We start from the raw sequence: 23,825 nt of genomic DNA, 5'->3' as shown, positions 1-23,825 counted from the left end.
ACTGGTGGCACTATGGAGCAATGTTTTGATGAGGGGTTCCCCATCCCCGTCATTCCCGTCATTTTTGTGCTTAACTAGCACACGCGCAAGGTCCCAAACGTGCATTACCACTTGAGTAATTCCATCTAAATCCCTCCTTGTCGATGTAAATACTGGCTCACACTGTCAATTTTTTCTTTCAAAAATGTTTTTCCAAATTATTTATGAGGAAGGAAATGCATTCTACACATTTGTAAGGCATCTAGAATAAAGTTGTGTTTGTTTACAAGACAACTCAATGTGGTACCTTTAAAAAATAAGCTGGTGATATTGTATAATTTGTATTGCCATCAAAGTCCATGGACAGACCAAATACCAAAAACTATTAAAAACATCTCAATGAGCCACACTGTTACACTGGGTGATGTGTTCACTCATTCCGATGAGCATCCAGTTTTAAAGATTGACGTCTTCTAGAAACAAATGGGCGTGGGACTGAAAGTCAGACAGTGGAAGGGAAGTCCGAAAGTATTGAGGGATGGACTAACACATTGTTGGTTTGAGTGTTTTCATGGGGATTTGCTGACAAAAAGGAAAAAATAGAATAATGATAATAAAACAAAGGCATATATCTTAGCAGGAAATTGTGTGACTGACCCAGCTGGATGTGGTTGGAGTTGAGCAGGAAGTCAGACAGGTAAAAGAACTCTGGGATTAGCTCTCTGACGTCCCCCATGTCGTCTCTGGAGGCCGACTCCCACTCCTTCTTTACACTGTGAAACATCCGCTCTGGGATATCAAACCCTCCCTGTGGGGAAAGAAGGCACTGTCAGACGTCTCGCACACCGTTGAACCAAACTTGGCAAGCAGGCATTATTAATAAAGTAGTCCGCTTGATTCAGTGTAGTGAACCATATTTTATATTCCTCATTGTGTTATGTAAGCAAGAAATATTTGCTGCTATTTGAAGGAAGCTTTTCATCTTTCTGTAAAATTCTATAATCTATGATGGAAATCTCATGAGAGAGAATGTAATTTAGAGTAAAACAATTACCCCAATGAATGAAAATAGCATATATACTGGTAAACTCGGTTAGATATGTAAATCCAGTTATGGATATTACTACACACCCGTTATGCGCTTCAGAAGACAAAAAGGCTCCATAATTCACCAGACTAACATCTTTATTACTTTATTCTTACTATCAAATATGCATGCCTTTTCATTATAATCAATTGGATGCTGTACTGTAAATTGGTAACATCTGTGGGCATTTGCATTGGCTTCTTTAAGATGCTTTCTGTAATTATTTGCATATATATTGAAATCTTCCTATAATCTGCTTTAATGCCAAAAACCGCATTGGAACAGAATCTGGAGAACCCGGGCCCGCTGCGCCGAGGAGCAAACCCCTATATATGGACAACCGCTCTACCAACTGAGCTATCTGGCCGCCAAAACAAGTTTATGCTTGAAAGTAAAAATGTACAAAGTGATGCATGTCAATGGAAATAAACTGAAATTTCTTTCATTTCTCCAGAAAAATCAAGACCACACTTGCAGTCGTCAGCAGTGATTCAATTCATGATTTGTCCTACATCATACCGTTATACTCAATATATTATACATCAATCACTATAACGTGTTTGCATGTAGATTTGAATGCATGTATTCATGTGTGTGAGACTCCCATGTGCTAGATGAGCATTGCATTCATGCCAAAAGGACATGGTTAGAGGAAGTGCAAGTCTTGTTCTGTAGCTGTTATACAGCAGGTTTAGATTTTATTTGATTCATCAACAGACCTCTTCAATTGCTAAAGGCAATGGATTCAGAAACGCTTCATCTTCTCTGTCATCATGCAGTTAACTTTTAACTATTCTTTATATACTTTTAAGTTTTTATGATGGACCTCTCTTTTTTTCCTTTAAAGATTATTTTTCAGTCTTTGTATGCATTTTTTTTTTATTAGAGTCCAGGCCACTGCCAAGGACTTGCTGTACCAGGTGAGCCGTAGGTCGGCCCATGATTGACCTTTCTGATAAAATATTTGCTGTAATAAAGTCACGTTAGAAGGTGTAGTTGTTTAGTATTATACTTTGCATGTGATGGGTATATTTAATGTAATGGCACAAACTAATAGGGGGTTCATAAAGAAAATATTCTTCCATTTTCTATTCTATGGTATTCTGAACTAAAGAAGTACATTTTTTTTGTGTGGAAATTGGTCAGTCCCATAGTCCACAACTTTATCCAATACCAGCTTTTTTATTTAAGGGCATAAAATGAACCAACAATGAGTGTCCAAGGCCTCACCTGCAGTGCCTGGAAGGTGTGTGAAAACGGTTCCATCCGGACAAGAAAGGAGGCTACTATGATGGCCGAGGAGTAGTGGGTACAGTAGTGGCATTGTGTCGACAAATTTCCTATGAAGTAAAAGTGTGTTGAATGAAAAGTACAGTGAATAGCTAAAAGAAAAAAGAATGAAAAGTAAGGAGCTGAAATCATACCTTCCCCTTCAATGTTCCCAACTTCTTCATATCTTTGGATGAACATCTGTCTCCTTTTCTCTGTCTGAGCTCCCATTGGCTTAGAGAGGTCACGGAAAGTTGCAGGATTTGACAGATCGAGTGTCTATCAACAATAGAGATAAATCAAACCTGTAACACTTTCATTACCCCACCCCCCTTCAATATGAATGTGTCACTGTATGTGATCTAACCTCTGACTGGTAGTCAGCTAGGACCCAGGGGAAGACTGGATACTGCATCAGGTCATTGTATGTTCTCCCAGCAATGGTGTTCAGATGCATCAAGTACTCAAAGTTACTTATTTCCCCTCTCTGGAAGGACAGACAAGAGTAATATTAAGCAGATAACCATCTTACATAACACAGGGAAATAGTTACCTAGGCTACTATTAATGTCACATGTGTTCAACATTTTGGCAGTCTCTTCTGATGTCAAAGGAGTAAGATGTTAATCTGTAAGCATAAACAACTCTGACAAAAGGGCTGTGATTGTTGTATTACCTGCCATTTACCAAGGGCTGCCTTTTCAACCACAGGTATCTTCCTAAAGCACAATAAAAACAAACAAATACCTTGAATTAGCATCAGAGGCTAATCACTGAGCATTGCCTACCAACACAAAGTTGTTCTGCTTGCTCTGTTGCCTAGCAACCTATGTTGAAATGTAACACAGCAAGAGTTCTGAAGCAGCAGTGTGGAGGTGAGTGAGTGAAACTAAAATTGTGAGTCCACAGCTGTCGGAGCAGTTACGTGCTTGAGGTGGGATACACTTTGTAGCATAAAAAGTGAGTAGAGATGTGGAGGGTGTAGCATGTTGCCATCTGTAGTTTGTGAGGAAATATACTTTTTAAGTAGCACTGTAACTTGTCTGACTAGCCTCCATCAACAAAGTGAGCTATTTAAAAGAGGAAGTAATGCTTTTTCTTTGTGTGGTGAGTTTTTAAATGACATGCACATGTTAATGATTACAGGTTAAAACGAGGAACAACAGCTTTCTTTCAAATGTATTTTGCAGAACAGTTCACTAATTTCCAAGAAAAATGTCTAAGATTTCCTCCTTAGACAAGTTCAGCTAAGACAAATAGTTTCTCTTTAGTTGTTTTTTTCAATTAGTTAGCATTAGGTGTTTGTTCAGAGAATGTTGTAACGTGATCCTTTAGTAGACTTTCACTAAAATAGAAGTTTGTGCTTTACTGGTGAGTACAAAAACTGCTCAATCAAAATACCTTGTTTCCGATTAATCTACCAGAACATGTTAAGCTAAACAAATCATCTACACTGAATGACAATGTTGCCGAACACTTCATTACGTATCTTACTCATGTAACACCTATCTTAACTTGTTTAATCTAAATTAGCATTCAACTGCTCCTGAAATGTCCTTTCCCTCTGTGGCCAGTAACATGGCAATAAAGTCCAGGCACCAAGCACCCAGTTGCTAAGTAACGGTATTAAACAAGAGGAGCCTTGACTTTAGGTAAGCTAGGGAAATGTTTTTTTTTTTTTTTTTTTTTTTTTTTTTTTTTTTACAAAAGTGGCATTCCTGATATTTCCTCTGGACTTTGCCGCCACATTAATAGGATTAGCAGGTTTTATAAGTAGCTATAGCTTCTACATGCTGACCAAATTGGAAATGTAGTTTTAAAGTAGTTTATTTTGGTTGCTGTGATATAACATTATGATTTTTTGGTAGGGTGAGAAGCTTCGGACTGAATGGCCAGTTCACAGGAGCTAAAGCCGTGGGTGTGTTTCTTCACTAAAGACAATCTCATTACTCGATTAACGTAAACTCAGAAAAAAAGAAGATAAAATATGGTGAGTAGATATCTTCCTTTCTGTGGAAAATGTAGAAACAAGGTTTAACAGTAGGAAACCAACTTAAAAAAACAGTAAATGGGTTTAGAGAGTGAGGAGCTATTTGAAGTGTATCCAATAACTCCTCCCCTTGCCCAATAACTCCTGACCAAATTATTTTGTAAAACTACACTAAATCAATCATTGCATTTGGCCCAGTATGTGTTATCTAATTGCAGGCAATAATTTCATGCAATAGTTTTCTATAGGAGGTTATAATGGGAACAAGCACCAGCGGATAACCTCTCTCATCCTGAGGATGATGAATGAGGCGAGAGAGGGCCTTGGGGTGTAACACAGACACAAACAGACACACACCTTGCTCTTTTAGACACGGAGGGGAGAAGCACAAAGCCCTGATCACACTCCCCACTATCATTTATCAAAGTCCTGATTTCTGATTTGACTCTTTGTGCATGTGCACATGTACTGTAGTACAGTACATCCATGTCTGTCAATACACGTGGATCTTGCATGTGGATGTCACACACACACACACACACACACACACAACTCAATCAGTTGAATGGTGAGGAAGCATCAGCGCTCATTTGTTTTTGCTGTATTACCCTGTGTCGCCTCTCTCCTATTGTTCCCCTGCATTAGCCTTAATTAGAGAGTCATGCTCTTAAATACCCCCATGGGCAACACTGCGTGAGTACGCACTAGTGCGGACACAACACTGCGCACACGCACACACACACACACACACACACACACACACACACACACACACACACACAGAGAGAGACACAAGCAAACACAGCTCAAGCTCTCATACCTCAGAGAGCATGCTTTTCTGACTGCCCTAGGCCATACATAAGCCCTTGTATCTGAATAAATCACATCAGCCTTACACAGAAATATTTACACGTAAACATACACACAACTCATTTATTTGCTATAGTACTGTGGGGTTGTGTAGATTAGATGAATTATTTCCAATAAGCCTCTTGGGGTCAAAAGTGACTGAGCTGAAATTTTAAACTGTCCTGTTCAGTAATTCTCTGTGTTGTTGCAGTACCATGCCCAAAGGGAAGGGAGCCAAAGGGACAAAGCTGACACTCAAGATAGTCAAAAAGGCAATACGAATGACCCCAGATGGACGACGCAGACTCACCCTTAGCAACATGGGTATAACCATCTTCCCAAAGTGTCTCCTAAAACTTACCAACCTGGACGAGTTGGACCTCAGCCGAAACCTGATACAGAATCTCCCAGATAACATTGGGAACTTCTCGTCGCTGAGATGGCTGGATCTACACAGTAACAAGCTGGAGTCTGTGCCCGAGTCCATCGGCAATCTGGTGGGACTGACCCACCTCAACCTCTCAAACAACCGCCTAATCTCTGCAGGTTTACCCTCCACATTAGGCTTGCTCACCAGCCTAAAGACTCTCTATCTGGGGATGAACCAGCTGGACACCCTGCCTTCCACTATGATGGCTCTAGATAATCTCCAAGAGTTAGGACTGTTTGATAACCTCTTCATCAATCCACCAGAGTTTTTGAAAGTCTTATGCAACCTCACAAAGGTGAACATGAAACGGAATCCTCTATCGTATGTTCAGGGGGGTGGTGAGGGGAAGCAGAAGGAAAGATCAGAACCAGGGGAAAATGTGTACCTCGTCCATGAGAGCAGCCTGTGTAGGACATGCCTTAAGAGGTGTAAAGAGCAAAGGACAGGGGTTCCTAAAGGAGGAGGAGGTGGTGGTGACGCGTTTGAAGAGAAAAGGATAAGGACTTATGAAGGACTGATAGTGCCAAACTCAGTGGCAACAATCAATCAAGATGTGTGGAGAATAAGAAAGATGGAGCACACAAACCACCAGACAGCATCGCAAAAGTCATCTTAAACTATTGAACAAATGTAAAAAATGTCAGTTTTAGGTAACTCTCAAAACTTTATGAATATTTGCATATCTTAGTATGTCACAAATTTATTTGGATTTATTTTCGGTTTCAATTGATAAATAAAAAGAGTGTTTACATGTTACTGTCTCAAAATGTGCTGTTGGAAGACTGTGACTAACTGTGGAGTCTTACCTGGCATTGGCAATGACCTCAGCAACCCCTCGACCTTTTAATGCTGACACTACCATGCACAAACTTTAGGGAGAAAGAGAGCGGAAAGAATGACATTCAATCATAATGCTGAAAATATACATTTTTTCCATCCAGTTAAAATAAATGTGGTACCTTTTATATGCAGAGACGTGGTCTTTATTCAGGAATACCAGGAAGGCTGAAAGTCCGTTTTTCATGAAGACCTCGATAGCATTGCCCTGATAGTGACAGAGATGCACAGTGGCTGTGTTGCAACTAAGACTTAATGACAATTGTGTCAATATTTTTATCCATCAATCCCTTTAATCCATCCATCATTTTAACCCTAGACTTAACATGCATCTTGACTGTCTCTTGTATACACACGCAGAAACCACTAATGTAAAACAACTGAGTAAGTTAACAATCTGATTTCTATGAGTGCTCAGAGACAAACTTTTGCATCTAATGTGAATGCATTCCAACTAAATCCTGCCTAGACATAATCGTAGTATAAGATGCACGTTAATTCAAGGTATCTGCTGGAGCATTAGGATGTCTGACCTCTAAAAGGAAACTCATGAAGCGGGCATCCTTGATATCCTCATAAAGCCAGCGTCTGCAACGGGCTGGTGGCAGATCTTTACTCAGCATGGTTGAAATATAGGAATCCCTCACACTGGCAGAGAGAGAAAGAGACACAGAGAAGGATAGACGACGGATGCAGACAACTAAAAAGCTAATGTATGCTCTTTATACGTTTTGCTGCAACTGCACGCAGCTGTACCTGCTGGGGTGGTGATTCCTGCAACAAACATCTCCAGCAGGACTAAGTGTGAATCTCTCACACAAGAGCAGGCTCTCTTTCCCAAACAGCAGCACACCCTCTGTGACTCTGAGGCCGCTTACCGTCACTACACACATCTTAGCCTTTATCTACAGAGAGAGAGTAGAGAGAGACAGAGATACATTAAGCCCCGTGTGAGAGGCACAATACACATCAGCACACTTCTCTCCCGGGACATGACATGGCAGCAACGCAGGCACTTCAGGCTTTACTTGATTGATCATTTTAATCACATATTCTAATCATTATTAAAAAGACACAGTTGAACACTTCATTATCAGAGCTGATTGATGGGGAGCCGTGTGACTGTGTGTTTCATCCAGCGCCAAAGTGGACCCACATGCTGCTTTCAGCACTGGTTGTAGCTAATGCTAACTGCATTGTGATAATGTGTGGATAATTCTATTGTCTCTCCTCATTTCACAGTGAGTGTGTGCACCTGGGCGTCTCCCTTTGTTGGCCCCTCTGCTGGCCCTCTGGGACACAGCACCCAAAAACCATATGGGGCCCCAACATACCCGCAGGCCGCTCACAATTTATACTAATCAAATCAGCCTCCCTACCCCCAGACACAGAGTCACACACTTTGTGGAGGAGGAGGCACTGCCTGGCCATTATTAGGAAAATGAATCACTGCCAAGCACACAATAGGAAACCTGCTAAGTGATCAGAACCTCTGGTCTGAATGCACACAGAGACACGCTATGACGGATAATATCACTTGTCACGTGAAATTGTTTAATAAGAGTCAAGGTGAGCGAGTCTCAGCTACATGGCACAGGGATCTTACATTGAGCTACAGAATATCATGGTCAGATTGTACTGAATGGAAGTATTCCAACAGTGAATACTGTCCCTAACAATGACTGCATTTCAGAAACTACTACAGACACTAGTTACATTTATTGTTTTCAAAGATTAAATACATAACAATAAACTAGTTTCCTTATCTCCTTACTGTGCACTGGACAGATATGTGTTATCAGTCTGTGGGTGATTTAGCTGATGATGGGAAGAAGGAGAGAAAAGGAGGACTTTTATTGACTGAGAGCCTAATGTCAGACCATTGATTTCTCCCCCCACACATTACTGTCATAATCACACTATTGGCGCTGGCAAGCTAATTATGAGTGGGTCTCCCTTTGTGTGTTACTGCATGTGTGTGTGTGTGTGTGTGTGTGTGTGTGTGTGTGTGTGTGTGTGTGTGTGTGTGTGTGTGTGTGTGTGTGTGTGTGTGTGTGTGTGTGTGTGTGTGTGTGTGTGTGTGCGTGTGTGTGTGTGTGTATGTGCATGCGTGCGCATGCGTGCGTGCGCGCATTTTTCAGAGCTAATGATTGTGTTTATTTGACAGGAAGCTCAGCAGGACTCACACACTGAACCACTGCAAGACAACAGGACACACTTGCACACATCACACACTTACTAAGCGGATGCAAGACAGCTTGCATCACCTCCTACTGTTTTTATTAATACTTCTGTCAGAAACATTAAAAGCCTCGGCTGGTTGCCGGAGTGATGAGAGTCCCTGTCAACATGTGCCTTGGTTTCTAACTCACTGGAAGAATGCAAAGAGCTGAGCTGGGCCTCGACATTAAAACATTACACTAATGAGGAAAGATGAAATTCTGATAGCAGCGCTGGGCTATTGGAATCCCTTAGTCTACATCAGATAATTATGATTGTGAATATTAGCAGGGCAGAAGGAGGAATGTTGTTTTAAACCCAGCATACCAACAAATCCTCCTGTGCTACAGTACCTCCTCTCCAGGGTGCAGCTCCTGCAGGATGATGCGTATGTCCTGGCAGTCTTGTGTGAGGGAGCATGATTCGGAGGTGAAGGGGTCGGGGGGACCCTCAGTGACAGCAGTTGTCTCATTCAGAACAGGGAAGAAGGTCAGACGGTCAAAATCCTGTCCCCCCTCCTCTTCAGCCTCCTTAGCCTCTGCTCCAACTTCACACAAGATCTTTGGCTCTGTTACAAAGGAAACACATTTTCCAACTGAGCTTACATCCATCACCCACATTATAGTATAAACCAAATAAACAAAAAATCATCAGGCAACACTTTTCTTTTCTTTTTTTTTACCTGTGTCACCTTCTGTTCTAGTTTTGTTCTCCTCAGACATACCAGTCCTTAAACCCAGACACAGCGTTCCTAGCACCTGTTTTAACAACACATTGTTGTATTAAAGGTTGAACACTGAATAGGACCCTGGTCCACAGATTCTGCTCTAAACTAAAAGGCTATACCCGTTTGGATTGTCTTAGAGCCTTTCTGCGGATGCGTGATCTGGTCCGGTTGGGTCCTTCAGCAGCGTCTTGCACCCAGTCTCGATTCAGCAGAACCCCTGGGCCAGGGCCAAACACAGCTCTCTCCCTCAGCAGCTCGGCCTCCACATGAAGCCACTTGGAGCTCACTCGCTCCCACTCACTGGCTCTTAACTGGGGCACAGAAACAGGCCAGGACCGGGGGAATAAATGAGACAGAGATAACCATTATTACAGATCCAATTTTGACTTTTTGATTACATTAATTTCAGTATATTCTTGGTTATTACTTTTGTACTATATAGTATAGTCATTTTTGTCAAACCTGTAAGTGGCTTGTCCTCATATTCTCGAACATGCTGTGGCCTCTCTGTCGCTGTGACTCCATGTAGGACAGAAACTCCTACAACCAAAGGAGAGTAACCTGATGGGTGCAAATGAAAAGAGCGAGCGGCACAATCGCTCTTTCTCTAGCTCATATTGTAAACACACAGCACACATCATGTTCACGGAGATTGCATATTCATAACGGTATTGTTGTTTCCTCATGCAATTACAATGCATTCATACAATTACATCTGTTCTAAATTGCATTCACTGGGCAAAATAAGCTAGTGGCTACAGTCTTACAATAACCCTGTCTGAAAATGTAATCATTTGTTGGTGTGATCTAATTAACATAAACATTAATATCACTGAGCCACGCCACAGTCAAGGGCAAGGCTAGTGTGTGTGTGTGTGTGTGTGTGTGTGTGTGTGCGCCTTTACTGCGGGTGAGTGTGTGAATGTATGTATGTCTGTGTGTGTGTCGATTAAAAGAGAAAAGAAAAAAATTGAAAAACCCCAAAACAGAGCCGTGTTGACACTGCAGGATGCTCATGTTCATCAGACACACTGGGATCATATCTGACTGTTAACTGCTTCATTAAGCCCATCATCACAGCAGTGCTCGCTGAGAGACTAGTGAAACAACATGTGTCCATCCTCACAGCTGACCCAGGAAAGCCATTTCATTGACTGAATGAACACACAGTAACTCTTTATATCTAGTCTTATTTAAAGATGCTAATTTTGTGTTTTGCCGAATAACCCCATTAATGCAATAATTGATTTCAAGCACAATAAAAAAAAAAAACTACTTCTGTAATACAAGAGAGGCAAAAATTCCACATCATTTCAGAATAAACCCATGTGTAAAGTTGACAACAAACTTTGAAAAGCCCTCTGGAGAATGAAAACTGTTTCTCTAAATGACTGACTGCCTATCCAAATGGGAAGTTGTGCAGAGAAAAAAATAAAAGAGTAATTTGAGGAGAGATTATAGAAATATTACAGACAAAAACAGAGCGTAATAATGAAGTTTGCAAACTAGAGCTGTGTTGCAGCAGATAAACAGCAAGTCGGCGTCATCATCTTCTAATTTCATTCCTTTATTTGGACAAACATAAGTAATATATAGCATTAATTACCCTATTTAGCAGATAGGAACCTCATTGGCTTTTTAAATGCTGCATTAAATACATAACTCATCTCTTCCCTCTGCAATTAACATCAGAACATCACACTCATTTCCATTTTAATGACTTCCCAACAATACGCCACCTTTGATGATAAGGCAACATAATGTCAACTTCATTCTGGGCTGGCAGTGAATGTGTAATGAACTTAACGTGATCATTAGTGCTGTTAATTATCTTTCTAATATGAGGACACAGATATGATTATGGAAACTGCATTCGTTGATGAAATAAATCTCTAGAAGAATTGCACTGAAGCTTGACTGAGGACACAGTTTGCCTATCAGTCTCTGTATTCTCATTCATTCTTATTCTTCATACCTACAGAAGGCTTTAAAACTCCTTTTTTGTTTAATAAAAGTAGATATCTGAGACCCGGAAACTATGCTCAGTGCTGTGTAGAAATACATCACTATGGATCCAGTGGCTGACAAGAAACTCCCCATAAGCTCATGACTTGCCAACTAAAGGTAATAAGTTGATGATCCAGAAATTAATTAATTACTCACTTGTTTCTTCACGAAGATGAATGTAAAATGAACTGAGTGGCTGACCACTACTGATGATTTGAACAACTTTTTTTTTTTTATTACTCACTGCATTCTGCAACCTACTCAGAGGGAAGTGGTGCAACTCACAGCAGAGAGGAAGAAGGCAAATATCCCTCCCTCTTCTTCCCCGCCTCTCAGATGGAAAAACAATTCATCACCCTCTCTGATAGCCTGTCAAAGACTGATATGATAAAGAATAACATCAAATGAATAATGTTTTCATCAGATTGGTACCACTATAATTGCCAACCCGATTTCGGTCTGCAAGAGAAGCACACAAACAAGAACACACGCGCGCTTTGTGGGGATGAGACAGACACACAGACGCGGTAATTTCATGCCTGTGTGCCTGAGTAATATGTCCCCGCTCCCTGCTCCAGATGGCTCAACGTCTTAAGCGGTGTGGGGGAACTAATGATGTGGGCCACGTGTTTCGGGGGGAAAAACAACAATAAATGCGTCTTTAACCTTCAGCAGCAAACAGTGTGTTGTAGTGAGTGTTCCCATGGATAGGCCTAACACATATCAATTACTATGCCCACTCAGGGGCAATCAGCTGTGATAATCCAAATCCATTTAAAGAAATAATCAAACACCCCCACAGGGCTGGACGGCCCACAGCACAAACACAGCAGTGACTTTGGGATAAGTGTTTGGGCACTGCACTCTGGGATGCTTGGTTACCTGGGAAAAGGTAACAATCCCACACTCCTCAAGAGGACAACAGTCATCTCTCTAGCCTGTCTTGTGCCAAAGAACCAAACTTTGGGGGAAAGTGAGTGTGTGTATTTACCTCTACTGTTACTGACTCTTTGTCTTGTCTGCCCAAAGCTGAGCGAACAGCGCTGCTGATCGTATCAAATGTCTTCTGAGAGCTGCTGGCCACCTTCTGCTTCTGAGACTCTGAGCAAGAAAACAAAATAAAAAAAAACATCAAGAACAAAGCTAACATTCAGGAATCATTTCCCTCTTCAGTTATTAGCATAGTGAGAGCTAACCTGTGTGTAGCCGCCAGGCTTTGTGTGCCATCTCCTCCCACAGAGGGCTGATGTCAGTCATGCTGACAGGCCTCGTCTCCGCTGTGTGGCTCGCTGAAATCTCTATCTTAGAGGATTCTTCAAGTGTGTGCTGCCTCTCCGCCATGACCTTTGACCAGCAGGCCTCCGCTAAGGACACTAGTTCTCTGTCATCTGGAACACAAACACGCACACACCTGCGTTTTGAACTCTCTCTAGTGGCCCAGTAAACCTCCATTGAATCTACAAAAATGTCTGGCTTAAGTGATGGATGTAAATGAACCCTTACATACAGGCATTCATACCTGAGGTAATGTCTGCTCCGTTGCTGAGGCGTGCAGAATGCCTGGTTCTGGTAGCAACCAGTTGGTACGAAGCTTTTCTGTTCTGCACTTTTTGTGCCACACATCCAAAACCTTCGGGGTAGCTACAAAAAAGAAAAGTGTGATTGTTTAACTTACCAGTGAATCCTGGTTTCAACAACATGTTTCTGTGTATCCCAATGTATGATTTTTGTTTTACCTGCCCGATCGTATCAGTAACAGACAATGAAGAAGGCATGTAATGAAGTTCACATTTGCATTGTAAGTTGCCATGACAACATCCCACCGCTCAATGAGGGTCTGTAATGCCCTGATGACCCCGTCCTTTTCTTCTTGGGAATGTCGTGGTTGAGACAAGAGATAAAGCAGGACTTTATTGGTGCATGAGTAGAGGGCTGACACTGTCTTCTCTTTCTGAGTTTGGCCTTTCTCCAGAGCCTGTGAAGTATACGGTTATCAGATCAGAGTATTAAACTGGATTAATGTACCGGTAAGTGGCCTATGGGCAGATTTTCACAATGCAGTACTTCACATCGACAATTATCAGAATACTTTAATTCACAGGTTGACATTAGTTAGCATGTTTATGAATTTCAAATGTCAGATTTATGGTAAAAACATTCACAACATCCAAGTATATGGAGGTGCGAGGTTTGGGTTTATTTTTAAATAAATAAAATGTTGAAATTGAGACGTTTGGACTTATTTTTATTCACTGAAATAAATGTTTGATATTTCACAGCGAGTAAAGTACCAAAAAAAGGTACCGTTGGGTCAGCAGCCCTTTTTAATCATCAAAGTAAACATGTGGACCGTACCCAACCCTAGCGTGTAAACTAGTATAGGCGTTGGTCTCACCACAACAATCTGATCTCCAAGGAAGTTGATCAAACTCCCAGAGTCTCCCAAGAATGTTCCACTGTAAAGTTTCTGCTGCAGAGTCTTACTGAAGAGCACCACATTCTCCATCAACGTGCCCATCTGTCCTTCCGGAGTCTGACTCTTGCAGTCTGAGAGAAAATAAAAAGCAGCACATTCAGATGAGAGATTTTGATGTTGGGCATGGTCAAGCCAGTTGGAGCTATGAGGGAAGCATGCATTGTAATTGTACCTTGTGAGTTGAGATGAGTGTTGTTTTCTTCCTCATGGCTGAGCATCTGGATGATGTCCATGATTAATTCCAGCAACTCAGTCTGGAAACTCTGCCTCTGTTCCAGCGATGAACCGTCAGGGGTAAACTGTGACATTTAAGCATTTTATTAGTAAAAAACTTGATTGACACAGATATAGAAAAACTAGATGGACACTTTAATATGCAACAGCTCTTCTATTATGCTTGATTGACATCTTGTCTAAAGTGTAGGTATCGGTTGTGGTGTGTGTGTGTGTGTGTGTGTACATATAAATTGAGCTTGTCTAGCTGGAAACACCTCTACAGAAATCTGTAGTTCTGCAGACCTAGTGGTGTTCGCTCTCTCCTAGTGGTGAATCACATTATAGTACCTTGGCTCTGTCTTATTTAGTAGCTAAGCAAAGAGTGGCACCTTCTGGAGAGATTAGAGTTTTGCAGTATTTGAAGAGCCTTTTTTCAGTGGTCGCATTAATGCATATGTGTTGCATGTATGTTAATATGTGAGTGTAATCTCTGAGCCAACAAAATACAGTAAATAATTGGTTAAATATGTGTGTGTGTGTGTGTGTACGCATTCACCTCCAGCAGCAGAACGAGAGGATGTGCGTTGGTGCTGACAGACACATTAAGAAGACTGTCCATTATTAGAATACGAATGAAGTCGCACACCGGCTTCCTGTCTGAATGATTCTTGAATTTGTCTTCACCTTCACTCATTACGCAAGGCTCAACCCCACCCTGAAAGAAGTAAACAAACCAGTGCATAAGACAAGAGATAGGACAAATGTTAGATTTCATTAATCCAGAGAAAAACACAAACCTCTGAAACAGCCACAGGGTACACAACTCCAGCGAGTGCATGGAGAAACTCTGGTGATGCCCACAGTGGGTCTCTGGGCCGGAGGTTATGGAGAAGACAAAGGAACTGCATCACACTTGCTGTGAGCTGCTGCTCCCATGATGCATCAATGCCTGACATGTGCTTTGTTGGAGGAACAGGCTGTTAAAACATAAAGAGTAATACATGGTATTGCACATTATTAATTTGTGGTGAGAAATACTGAAGGTGTAAGATTATTACATTCCTACCTGAGTGATGATGACTTTGACTAATTCCAGCAGTATTGTCGCAGCTTCAACACAGAGTTGCTGAGCAGGATTGTCTGCTTGGCTGTTAATCAGTGACTGTAGGATATCATCCAAATGCATCTGTAGATGACACATAAGAGCATTATCACAGGGATGAAGATGAAGCTATAGTTATAACTGGCTAACTTGTCCCATGGCTTGCCCATCATCAGATTTAGTCAGCTCTCCATTGCCTGGGTATGTATGAAATATTCACTTGTACTTTAACTAACTTTTACTGTGTCTTTTAACATTTTATCAAGATCTCCATCATAATTGTTCTAATTCCTTTGTCTCATTGCTTAATGCTGTGTTGCATGTGTCAAAGCTTTGCTTTGTTGCTTTGTGTTGTTTGCATGTACGTAATGTGGATATTGTTGATGTATTACATCTATTGCCGCTTCCTGTTGTTCTGTCGTGTCTTGAGAATGTTTCTGCTTACTGCCTTTATGGCATTTTGATGTCTGTTGTAAATTTGAACCTGTCAGTTTCCTGTTGCTTTGGTCTCAAAACATTTGCCAAAAGGGCTACAGTTGAAAATTAGCCAGCTGGCTAACACTGGCACATTTACAATAATGTTGATTAATGTGTGTTGTCCTTAAAAAATGACGAAGGAAAAAAAAAGATTAATGATGATTTACCATATGGAAAATTACCCACCGTCCCCTCTGCAGTGTGACTGGCCTTCCTTTCCACCAGCAGAGCAGCCAGGGCTTCAAACACCTGAGGTAGGTGAGAGTGTCTGATCAGCAGCCCCTGTAGAACATCAAAGCCTGGACACGTGGTGTTGAGGCTCTCATAAGACCAAGAACGGGCTTGAAGGTTGTCTGGTGAAAAGGCAAGAAATCAACAATAGAATCATCATGTTATCATGTTAACTGTTGTTCCTTACACTGAACGGCATGGAAATGTCAAACGAAAACCCCAAATATTTATAATAAAAGTACCTCTTTTTTGTCAGTATGTAAATACAATATAAAATCACTTTAATTATTTTCCTGCTTTACTTTGAGAAGGTATTCAACTCTATGTACCCAAGACAGCCAAGGGTTCCTCCATGCACTCTATGAGTGTAACTGGAAGTACACCCTCTCTGAAGCTGCTCTGCTGGCTGGGACTCAACAGAAAGTGTGTGAGCAGGACAAGACCCAGTTTCAAGGTGGATTGGTGAAGGTGGGGCTGAAGGAAGACCAGGAACCAATCACTGCTCAGGGCATCTAATAAGGCCTTCGACTGACTAGTAGGGAAGAAGAACATTACAGACTGGTTCAGTTAATGTTTCTGCTATGATATTTTGGCACATGAAATACTCAGGAAATATGTTTTGGTTTAGCTAAGTAGTAACAGATGCCACTCACTCTTTGATTAGAATGCTGTAGGAGTTGAGGATTTCACAAAGAGAGAATAACAGCTGGTTGCGGATCCAGATGAGGCTTGCTGGATCAGAACTCTGAGCTACAGCACAAATAAGACAACTCTGGGTCAGTACTGACAACAACTTGTGTCATCCATGAGACATGTAATCGACTGTATAAGATGTGGTTGGGTGTTATATGGTGTACCTGGCGTATCCTGTGAAAGATCACTGTCAGATAGCTCGCTGCCTTCATTCATGTTACTAAGACGAGGGAGTGTGTAGACCAGGAAGAGCCCAAGTCTGACCAAATAAAAAGACCTTTTGAAGGACGTTTTGAATACAGAGCTATTCCTGAAAACGTTATTGACCTTATATCTTTATGTAAAAATATATAATATATGACAGGAATACTAATGTTGTGGCAGATGTATTCCCAGACTGTACCTGCGTATGTCCAGAGGGGTGAAGTGAGCTTTTAGGAGTGATGTGATGACACAAGAAATTATCTTAACCTTCTGAACGGTCACAGCAGGATTGGAAAGCTCAAATAGCAGCTTTGGTAGCAGGCCCATACTGTGCATGATCACTGCATTTCTGCTGTCACTGCCGAGAATGCAGAAAGAGAAATAGAGAAAGCATTAATATCCCATTGACCATAAATCTAATTCAGCAATCCATGCACGCTTTCAGTCATGCAGTCTCCAGCCTCTGTGACTGACTCAAATAAACATTCCCATGACTGTTTTAGTTGTACATTTACATGACATTGATGCCCAAGGCTGCTGCAGATGTTGACAAAGAAAGTGTTTTCAATCCTGAACAGGACCCTCTTAATTGTGTAATCTAACTAGTTGGCCATGTGACTTGAAAATGAATTAGATTAAAGCTACTGTGTTCTTTGTCACATGCCGATAGCTGTGGAGATTACCTTGAGGACAGCATTTCAGCGAAGTGGTTTAGGATTGAAAGGTCCAAATTATCTGATGTGTTCTGCCACACCTAAAAGACATGGTATAATGAGACAGCAACACAAAATAAACAATTTTACATTTACAGACGTTCCAAATAAATACTGGGTGGACATAAAAAATGATCCAATCCCTACAGCTGCTGAACTTTTGTGCTAAAATGTGGATTCTTACTTCCAGGTCACACAGCAGGGCCTGGAAAGCAAGTGTGTTCGGTAGGCAACCAGACCCAGAGCTCAGCTCCACTGAGTTTGAAAGATACAGTACCAACTGAAAGGTTCTGTAGCTGACCAGACTGCGCTTCATCTTTAGCAGGAAAGCTAGTAGCTACAAGGAGAACAAATTATACATACCAGATCACAATAGTAAGACAGATCACAATAGTAAGATAGCAGATTTTGATGTCTGTTTCTACATAACATGACTGTGATTTTGCCAGGTCCGACCAACCTTGTATCCGTTGATGCGGTTCATTTCCTCCTGCATGGCAGAGTTGGTCTCCAGAACAGAACAAAGTACTTTGACAGCTGCATACAGGGAGCTATCATCAGGCGCCATTGCAACTAGACTGAGAACAACTGCAGGCCCACCAACGTACAGGAAACCATTGGATGCACTGCTGGGGGTGAATGTACGCACACCTAGAAGGAAATAGACCATGAGCTAACCTGCAAGAATCAACCAAACTGCAAAAAAAACTTTCAAACAATACTTTATTTACCAAAATGTCCAACCAGGGCTGCTCCTATTGTGCGAGATGTACCGCTTAGGTGCTGGCTGATATTTTGAGCTAGGAACACAGGGGTTGAGTGATCCCGAGATGTTATCCCCATCTGTAATAATTGCACACAATGATTGTTATTCTGTAGCAAACCAACAAACACAGAGGTTCAACATGGACTCATCTTACCTCTTTAGCAATCAGTCTGCAGTCCACCTCATTGTAATCTTCTCTGATCTGCATGACAGTGGTTAATGTACAAATTGCTGGGTTGAGACCAAATGAGATCCTCTCCTCAGGGACCAGCCTGAGAGGGAGACACTCAGCATCTAGATCATGGCCTGGACACAAAGAAAGATGTGGGATGACACAAGTAAGTAAAGTAGAACTGCTCTACAAAAGTCAAATGTCATGTGGAACCATAAGCATTACAATCTATTAAGACAACTAGTTGTGCAATTGCATTAAATTATATGTAATTGGTATATTAATTACAAACTATTTCTATGTTAACAATGTCCTCACGTAACACATTAGCAAAGTTGTTCTGCATCAGTATACAGGTCCCCTATAGCAAAGAAAATCATTTGTTCTGCAATGAGCACCATAACAACACGATTTACTGCATCCCATGGCATGGTGGAAAGACATACATAGCACAAAATAGATGAACATAGACTGATCAAAATTACATTCCTAATGCATCTAGAAACAACCTTATGTTATTCTAGGCTCATATTTGACTCAGACCACAAACAGATATATAATTACAAATTCAGCATGTATAACATGCTCTTATTCAGGACAACTTACTGTAAGTAAACAAAAGACATTCTGTGGAAATCCTGTGAAATACTTGCACAAGATCTTGACACCCACCTGTGTTGCGCAGAGCAAGGAAATTGCCCTGGTAGGCGGTGCCTTGTGTGTACATGACACCCACGGCCTCAGGGCTCAAAGCTTCTTCAAACAGGTAAGACGGACCCACTCGCCATACTAGAGCAGCATGCTCCTTCCAAAGAGCTGGTGTTCCTATCAGGCCACACACATCAATCACAGCTGCGGGGTCCATGGAGACATACTGACCAGGGAATGGCTGAATGTACCTCATCTGACGGAAAATGCAGAGGCTATGATACATGAATACATAAATGACAGTTCAGTCATCCGCTGCTCAGATTCTCTCCTCTTGTCATACCTTTCCTGTCCCCACTGCCTTGCCGTTGAAGTAGGCTGAAGTCAGACAGCTCTTCTTCACGTCTTTGGCCATGACCACAACCAGGTGGTGCCACTGACCTGGGACCAGCATGCTGGAGCAGCGGAACCTCAGTGACGTAGGCAAAGAAGAGGGGGGAAAAACTTCTGGCTCCATCATATCTGTTGAACAAAGATGGAGAAAGACATTCGGTCTATCTCTGCAGTAAAAATGTATGATGCAACTATTGTGCAGTCCCATTTTAAAGCTATAGTGCCTGACTATTTTCTATTAATGAACGTCCGTTACATTCAAGCCATTTCCAAATAAGTTAATATAATGCTAATTAAGTTATCAGCGCCACAAAACTCTCTCTGTATTTCTAAGTATGACTATGTTTACAAAATGGTGTAGTCCGGTGACATCCGGGCACACCAGGTTGAGTGATGCGTTTTACGTCACCGCAGACAAAGGGCAACAGCAGTGTTCAGCTTTGTAGAGAAAGAGGACATAAAATTAGAGCATTATTACCACTTCTGACGAGTTCAGGATTTTTTTTAAATCATCTGTTTCTGTGTGGAAATTAATAATGCGTCGGTCTTAAAATAGCAAAGACACTTGCATTGGGCTTTGCGTAGGGCCTTTGCGTCGGGCACTGTGCCGCGCTGCACCAGGTGCAAGATAGGTGTAAACAGAATTAATAAGGAATAGAGGACAGTTTTGAAAGCTAGCAAGACAACTAGAAAACTAAAGAAATTCTCCTACTTTCTTTAATTAATTTTGTCAATCAATAAATGTTATGTGAAGTTTAAGGTAATACTGACCAAACTTTTTATTGCTCTTACCCAGGTATGTAAATGCTTCCTCCTCTGTGGAGATGACCAGGCAGCCGTCATAGGCTGAGAAGGAGATTGACAGACAGATGTACTGTTGTTCAGTCCGTGACATGTGGCGAATCACTGACAGTAGACGGATTGGGTGGGAGTCACATGCTGAACTAAACCGGTTGATTTGGAACCAGCAGGAAAATGAGAGACCAGCTACAGGAGGAAAACCCCGACAGTCTAAAATATGAGAGAGATTATTAGCCATTGTATTCTGTTTTATTCACAAATATGTGAGTATTAAGCATTTAGACTCATCCCTTACCTCCTCCAATTCCACCTGTTGGGATTGAATCAGCAGTCACTCCTTTCACTGTCGCCAGAGAAGGTAGGAAAAGACAGCTGCAAAGCATGCCATCACATGGCAAGAAATTTGTAAATAATTGATATTTTGCGGGGTTTTTTAACATTACAGAGATTTCCTCACAACCCAAACCTCACTGGTCATTGTTGCAGCACATACAGTACATTCTGATTATTTTACATAGAGCATAACTATACAATAAGTCCCATTTAGTCATCAACTGTAGGTTAGTCTCTTTGATATTGCAGGACTGCACAGACACCCAGTAAAACAAGGACTCACCCATATCCACTCTCGCTCATGTCAAACTCTACAAAGGCAGGTGAGGAAGAGAGTCGGTGTGGCCTGAAGGTGCGTGGTGATGTCATGGTCACCAGACTGATGATCTGGTGGACAGGGATGGCCAAACCAGAGGATTCACTGCGAGTTGTAGACTGTAACAAGCTGAAGGTCCGCTTCAGTGTCTTTCCTGAAGATCCCAATGCGGCTTCTTCCTCTGTATTGTGATCTAGTGTAGACAACACAACCAAAATCCAATGTGTGATCTGATTGATGTCTGTGTTTGAAAGGCCAAATTACCCCTCAAGTGGACTGAAACTAACATGCATGAGTAAAGGGCAGGTATAAAAATAACAGAAAGATGAAGTCACTAGAACAAAACTAGTCTGTACCACTTGAAACAGGAGCTTTGACTAGTGGGTGACATTCTAGTTGCGACTGCATCGCCGTTTTGTCTGCCAAGCACATGAGTGGGTCCCCTAAACACAGGAACTTCCTGAGGAGGAAAACGCAAACACAAACATCAGATGTCAGATTCAGAATATTGTAGTAAAAATTGCAATTGTAAAAATAGATTTAAAAAGAAAAAAAGCCTCTTCATACCCAGTGCAATTAAGAAATGCATGTGTCTGAACCTCGGAAACGGAGTATGTTTTACCTGAAGTCTGATTGCGTGATGGCCTGGGAGGAGAGCTTTTCCAAGATGCGAGTAACCGGTAGATGTAACAGGTGGTTTGGAGCCAGCAACATGCTCTGACAGTGAGCCAGGAGTGTGGAGACCAGCCCCCCCTCGCACACTATCTGGCGGTTTCGTTCAGATTTAACCATGGCCTGGATGTGGTGCGCCAGTGAGAACTGGACCTCCATAGAGAGCTAGAAAAAGAGGGAAAGGAATGTGTCTTTAACTGGGGCCATAGCCTGTATTTAATAAAGTGCAACTTAAGAGACTGTAATATATTCAGTCTAGAAAAAGGTACCTGTGGGTACTCAGGAGTAAATACGGTTGGAAGAAGAGTCATAATGACCCGGATTGCTCCTGGATGAAGAATAACATGATTGCAGGTGAACCTACTGAAAGCCAAGCAAAAAACACAAAACAAAAAAGTATGGGTTGACACTTATGAGATCACATTCATTCCCTCCAATTTAGATATGACTGTAGAGCAGAGATCTTCAACATGGGGTCTGGGACACTTAGGGGTCCTGAGAGTTACTGCAGGTGGGCCCACGTCATTGTTCAATCATTTTTAAAAAAGTTTCAAAGGTAATATGTCTGAAAATATACATAAACATGAGTCCAACATATTAATAGCAAAAATGTACACAATATTGATGACACGCTTATTATAAAAGGTAGCCACTAAGGTAGCCAGATACAGTTAAGCTTAAGGATTCAATGTGCTACATGTACATTTAACATTAAAACATGAAGTATAAATATACGAATGAATGTCAATAATTATTATTATTTTAATAGCTTAGTATTGTATGTACCATCAGATGGTATGTGTAAAGACTTTAGGCCGCCCAACACGTTATTGTACGCCCAGGTTAATATGCAACTAAATTTAATACAATATGTGCTGGGTCCCTGCTCTGTCTCTCTTTCAACTAAGGGGTCCCTGGCTTAAAAAACATTTAAGAGCCCTGATGTAGAGAAAAAATAAAAATTATTGTTTAAGAATATGGTTTCCACAACCTCCAAATACTTAGAAATATCCACCTGTACTGAGACTCTGTGCTGACTGTGGAAATACTGGATGGTGTGTTTCTGGACCTTCCATGTGTGTTCTCCATCGACTGCTGGCCTGATATCAAGTGGACAGGAGGAGACCCTGAATGCACTCTTTCATGGCCTGCTGGTCCATTTATCTCTTTATCTCCGTCACACCCATCCTCTGGCTCTAGTCCCAAGTTTATCTCCAGAAAAGAGTTTGTCCCTGTGGCGAACTGGTCAAGATAGGAAAGCAACCTTATACATGTCCGAAGAGTGACAGGCAGATTGGGCTGTGGTGTGGTGGAGGGAGCTTCAGGGGCCTCTGCTAACTCAACAAACTGGTGGAAGCTCTTTTCAGGAGACTGGTGGTCCTCTGCAGTCCTTAGAAAGGAGCCCTCCTCTCCATCAAATTTCACTTTCTCAGGGCCTTCTATGTAAAAACAGCCCAGCTGGAGTAAAGCCTCTGCCAGCCTTTCATAAAAGCCACCAGTCTCAAAATGATGTGCATTTACTGTGTGAAGATGCACAGCCAAAGCCAGAATGTGTAGAGTGAGGAGGAGGAGGTCCAGCAGCAGTTGGTGCCCGAGGGACTTCCACACTTCTCCCTGAGGAGGGTCAGACAGAGCTCCTTCCATGTCAATCACCACAGAAAGCAGTCCGGTGAAGCCTCCTGCTCTCCTGAAGGCGTCCCAGTTGTTGGGGCTCTCCATCACCTTTAGCACAGACTGAAATACAAAAGTAAGAAGTCAGACAGACCATTTGGACAGTGAGCAGGTGGAACTTAAGCCTAATCACACACATGACAAAGCGAATTCTATACTTGTATTTTGATAGACACTAAGCTTAGCTCAAAGTCTCAGCATTTAATAGCATCTCCCTGGTCAATTAAAACTATGTCATGAAAAATAGATGAAACGCTTAGATATATCATAAATCATTTCTGGTAACTAGTTTTCAGAGGTGAACAAAATCACATTAGCTTTATTCAATTTAGAGACCTAATCCATCAGGTAGGTAATGTGTAAGGCAGAACGCAGAGGGAAATGTGATTAACTGAAACTGGAGTAATCACAATGGCTCTTAACACTTGCCAACCCAGGTCGTACCCAATCTGATTGCCACCTGCTTTAACCATGTTAGTACAAAGAACACAAACCAAAACAAGCCTGCATTCACAAACTAGCACACACACACACACACACACACAC

The 23,825-nt window shown here is 41.7% G+C and overlaps 2 protein-coding genes across 9 annotated transcripts in view; one reads left to right on the top strand and one right to left on the bottom strand.

The window, feature by feature from the left end:
• wdfy4 (WDFY family member 4) overlaps positions 1-23,825 on the bottom strand; it is a 43,254-nt gene that overhangs the window by 8,426 nt on the left and 11,003 nt on the right. The window contains exons 14-54 of one of the 4 annotated variants that reach the window (XM_032541611.1): positions 22,624-23,342; positions 21,878-21,971; positions 21,559-21,773; positions 21,293-21,396; positions 20,904-21,129; positions 20,583-20,659; positions 20,279-20,497; positions 19,437-19,615; positions 19,118-19,349; positions 18,428-18,579; positions 18,239-18,350; positions 17,968-18,158; positions 17,692-17,844; positions 17,478-17,548; positions 16,994-17,152; positions 16,755-16,849; positions 16,551-16,647; positions 16,227-16,429; positions 15,853-16,019; positions 15,154-15,273; positions 14,885-15,064; positions 14,644-14,802; positions 14,044-14,170; positions 13,791-13,942; positions 13,132-13,370; positions 12,915-13,036; positions 12,592-12,783; positions 12,387-12,496; positions 9,851-9,928; positions 9,508-9,699; positions 9,344-9,419; positions 9,015-9,124; positions 7,198-7,346; positions 6,975-7,089; positions 6,564-6,649; positions 6,411-6,473; positions 3,012-3,054; positions 2,703-2,822; positions 2,491-2,614; positions 2,297-2,406; positions 637-787 (exon numbers count right to left, since the gene is read on the bottom strand). In XM_032541611.1, coding sequence (XP_032397502.1) covers positions 637-787; positions 2,297-2,406; positions 2,491-2,614; positions 2,703-2,822; positions 3,012-3,054; positions 6,411-6,473; positions 6,564-6,649; positions 6,975-7,089; positions 7,198-7,346; positions 9,015-9,124; positions 9,344-9,419; positions 9,508-9,699; positions 9,851-9,928; positions 12,387-12,496; positions 12,592-12,783; positions 12,915-13,036; positions 13,132-13,370; positions 13,791-13,942; positions 14,044-14,170; positions 14,644-14,802; positions 14,885-15,064; positions 15,154-15,273; positions 15,853-16,019; positions 16,227-16,429; positions 16,551-16,647; positions 16,755-16,849; positions 16,994-17,152; positions 17,478-17,548; positions 17,692-17,844; positions 17,968-18,158; positions 18,239-18,350; positions 18,428-18,579; positions 19,118-19,349; positions 19,437-19,615; positions 20,279-20,497; positions 20,583-20,659; positions 20,904-21,129; positions 21,293-21,396; positions 21,559-21,773; positions 21,878-21,971; positions 22,624-23,342 — 6,283 coding nt within the window. Of the gene's footprint in view, positions 1-636; positions 788-2,296; positions 2,407-2,490; positions 2,615-2,702; positions 2,823-3,011; positions 3,055-6,410; positions 6,474-6,563; positions 6,650-6,974; positions 7,090-7,197; positions 7,347-9,014; positions 9,230-9,343; positions 9,420-9,507; positions 9,700-9,850; positions 9,929-12,386; positions 12,497-12,591; positions 12,784-12,914; positions 13,037-13,131; positions 13,371-13,790; positions 13,943-14,043; positions 14,171-14,643; positions 14,803-14,884; positions 15,065-15,153; positions 15,274-15,852; positions 16,020-16,226; positions 16,430-16,550; positions 16,648-16,754; positions 16,850-16,993; positions 17,153-17,477; positions 17,549-17,691; positions 17,845-17,967; positions 18,159-18,238; positions 18,351-18,427; positions 18,580-19,117; positions 19,350-19,436; positions 19,616-20,278; positions 20,498-20,582; positions 20,660-20,903; positions 21,130-21,292; positions 21,397-21,558; positions 21,774-21,877; positions 21,972-22,623; positions 23,343-23,825 lie in introns of all 4 variants that reach the window. The other 3 variants (XM_032541610.1, XM_032541609.1, XM_032541608.1) reach the window with 3 other exon arrangements.
• Positions 3,063-6,532, top strand: lrrc18a (leucine rich repeat containing 18a). Of its 5 annotated transcripts, none has more exons than XM_032541629.1 (4): positions 3,063-3,210; positions 3,910-3,987; positions 4,204-4,325; positions 5,386-6,527. In XM_032541629.1, the coding sequence occupies exon 4, from the start codon at positions 5,390-5,392 to the stop codon at positions 6,218-6,220; it is 831 nt and encodes a 276-aa protein (XP_032397520.1). In that variant the 5' UTR covers positions 3,063-3,210; positions 3,910-3,987; positions 4,204-4,325; positions 5,386-5,389; the 3' UTR covers positions 6,221-6,527. The 5 variants fall into 5 exon arrangements, with proteins under 5 accessions (XP_032397520.1, XP_032397522.1, XP_032397523.1 ...); XM_032541628.1 differs by having other exon boundaries at positions 3,209-3,295; XM_032541631.1 differs by lacking the exon at positions 3,910-3,987 and having other exon boundaries at positions 3,169-3,210.

The sequence above is a fragment of the Etheostoma spectabile genome, chromosome 17 (genome assembly GCF_008692095.1).
Source record: "Etheostoma spectabile isolate EspeVRDwgs_2016 chromosome 17, UIUC_Espe_1.0, whole genome shotgun sequence".
Lineage (NCBI taxonomy): Eukaryota > Metazoa > Chordata > Actinopteri > Perciformes > Percidae > Etheostoma > Etheostoma spectabile.
This window is presented reverse-complemented; position numbering and strand designations above follow the sequence as displayed.